Source organism: Aplysia californica, unplaced genomic scaffold (assembly GCF_000002075.1).
Source record: "Aplysia californica isolate F4 #8 unplaced genomic scaffold, AplCal3.0 scaffold01151, whole genome shotgun sequence".
Lineage (NCBI taxonomy): Eukaryota > Metazoa > Mollusca > Gastropoda > Aplysiida > Aplysiidae > Aplysia > Aplysia californica.
Window position 1 is genome coordinate 7,330 of NW_004798421.1, and position 2,622 is coordinate 9,951.

The 2,622-nt window shown below is 41.5% G+C and overlaps 1 protein-coding gene across 1 annotated transcript in view; it reads left to right on the forward strand.

Annotated features, from left to right (window-relative positions):
• The first annotated feature begins 449 nt into the window (after positions 1-449).
• The window catches only part of LOC101856308, a 6,248-nt gene continuing 4,075 nt past the window's right edge, over positions 450-2,622 (forward strand). Inside the window, exons 1-2 of the mRNA XM_005111930.3 lie at positions 450-616; positions 1,914-2,581. Coding sequence (XP_005111987.1) covers positions 532-616; positions 1,914-2,581 — 753 coding nt within the window. The 5' untranslated portion in view covers positions 450-531. The remainder of the gene's footprint in view (positions 617-1,913; positions 2,582-2,622) is intronic.

Below are 2,622 nucleotides of genomic sequence, written 5' to 3' on the forward strand. Positions count from 1 at the left end.
GTGTGTGTGTTTGTGTGTGTGTGTGTGTGTGTGTGTGTGTGTGTGTGTGTGTGTGTGTGTGTGTGTGTGTGTGTGTGTTTGTGTGTGTTATTATATGTGTGTGTGTGCGTGTATGTATGGAACATGTGTGTGAGTGTGTGTGTGTTTGTGTGTGTGTGTGAGTTTGTGTGTATGTGTGTCTGTGTGTCTGCGGGTGTCTGTGTGTGTGTCTGTGAGTGTGTTCGTGTGTTTTCCCTGAAATTATCTAAAATTCAGTTGCAATCAGAAAAAATCGTTTTACTATAAGTTAAAAATTTGTTGACTTGTCACTTTGAAATAAATAAAGAAATAAAATTGAATTATTAAAAAACAAGTTTGAGAATAAATAATATTATTAATTATCAAAAATAAAGAAGTCGAATTTGAGTAAAGAAGACCAACAGCTAAGGGGAAACAACTCCAATATTGTTATCTACCACAAACATCAACAAAACGGATTATTTAATCAATGAATACCGAAAGTAGAAGCAGAAGCAGAGAAGATCATGTATCATGGCTTTGAGCACAGAAGCTGAAGCAGAATTGGAGGTTTTGCACGCTTTCTATTGTAAACCAGATGAAATTCTCGAACAAGAAGGTAAAGCAAAGTTGTTCCCGCATCTGATGCGGTCATTCGCTCATTCGGGATGGCCTTGTTGTAGCCCTGAGATTCCGCTACAACTGCTATAGATTCTCTAGCCCTTCGGCATATTATATTGTGGTAGGGTGGCCAGTTCCTTTCCGCCTTTACTTCCCCATCTCGAAGTCAGGTACCCATTACTGCTGGGTGGGCAGGAGGGGGCGAAAAAAAAGCGTGTCCGAACCGAGGCTCCAACCCAGACTCCCCGCTTCGGAGACGAGCGTACTAACCGCTCCGCCACCGCACCCTGGAACAAGAAGGTAGTGATTGTTAACTAATTATGAGGCTGGATGGAACTTTGGTGGACCCACCATGTTTACATCATGTATTAATGCGCACTAGCCATAACAACAGTGGGGGGTTCAGGAGGGCTTGCCCCCCTGTTGCATAAACAAAAGAAGGGGTAGATCTAGATCTAGAAATGTAGCAGCAGGACTTTTTGTTCAGCTCCGGTAAAAACACAATTACATTAATTACAAAACGAAGTGGCTAACTCAACAAGTTAGCTGTACGAAACTTAGATCTAGGTCTATCTCTAGCCTAAGTACAGCTAGCCCTACTTAAGATAGGCCGTTAGGCCCAACTGACTGAAACCTGTTGAGTACACTTACAGATCTCATTAGATCTAATCTAGATCTAAGTAATTTTTCAGGTTTTAAAATTTTTTCGTCAGTTTGGAAATTTTTATTGAATTTTTTGGCTCAACCTCTATAAAAACACATTTGCATGTGAACTTTACTGAAATACATTGATTATACAAGGCACTGTAAATATAGATCTATATGTCATTTTTCTTTTTTCAAGGACTCTTTAGCTATTGGAGTTACCTAACTTTGGAGGCCATTTTCTCGCTAATTTCACGCCTGAAACCAGATGACCTCACTTACTTCAATCTCAAATATCTTGAGTTCTAGTCAAGATAGATGGGTATTTCTTTTAGACCTATTGAAATCAAGGCAGCATACAGATGATCAATAACTCAACATGCCCAAAAATTGACGAGCGCCTGATTCCACGGCGTCGTGACACATAAAATCTATACGAGATAATAATATTTAGTCGACAGCTAAATTTCAAATGAATAATACCAGCACCAATTTATTTATTTATGTCAATATTGCCAATGGTGTCATTAGAGTTGGTGTTAACTTTAAAATTGTGACTTGGATTGAAAGTTTCAGGAGGGGGGAAAATCTGTTATTCTTTCTTTTTAAGAGTGACGTTTACTTCCTGATATCTCCATACTGTCCCACAGAATCTTCCAGAAGAGTGGTCACTGTCAAGTTGGATGTAACCGACTCAGCTGCTGGTATCGGAGGACAGGATCTGTCTGATGTGCTCAGTGCCGTTGTGTGCTTTACTGTACCTCACACATACCCAAGGCCCGGCCTGGAGCTGCGAGACGTTCACAGTTCTGTTCTCACCGACCACGCTCGGCTGAATATAAAGCGACAACTGAGGGACAAGTTAGTGGAAGGAGAAGACATTTCAGCTCTAGAGTTCTGTAGTTTTGCTCAACAACTTTTAGACGAAGAAGTTACCAGAGCGCATGGATCAAGAAGCTCTTTTGGATCTAAAGATTACCCTCACACCGATATTCATCATCAGTCTAGGAGAGAAGCTGACTGGGAAAGTAGTGAAAACAGACATGATGACCTTGACAGCAGCAAGGTGAGAAAAGATGAGCAGCAGCTGTCAGGTCCCGCAGATGTGAAAGACAGAGCCGAGTTGGTCGAGCAAGAGTGTCGTGCGTCTCCACCCACACTCCACACTGCGCTGTTTCACTTGGACCACATGAGGTCTCGTCAGAACTACGTGAAGCTGATCAAGAAATGGGTTGATGAGCTGGCACTGTCCGGTCGTCTCATATTCTGCCACAGATTCATCCTCATATTAATGCAGGGGGAAGCTCAGTCCATCAAAGTAAGGAAGTTAAAACAATTAGCAGTTTTATGTATATATAT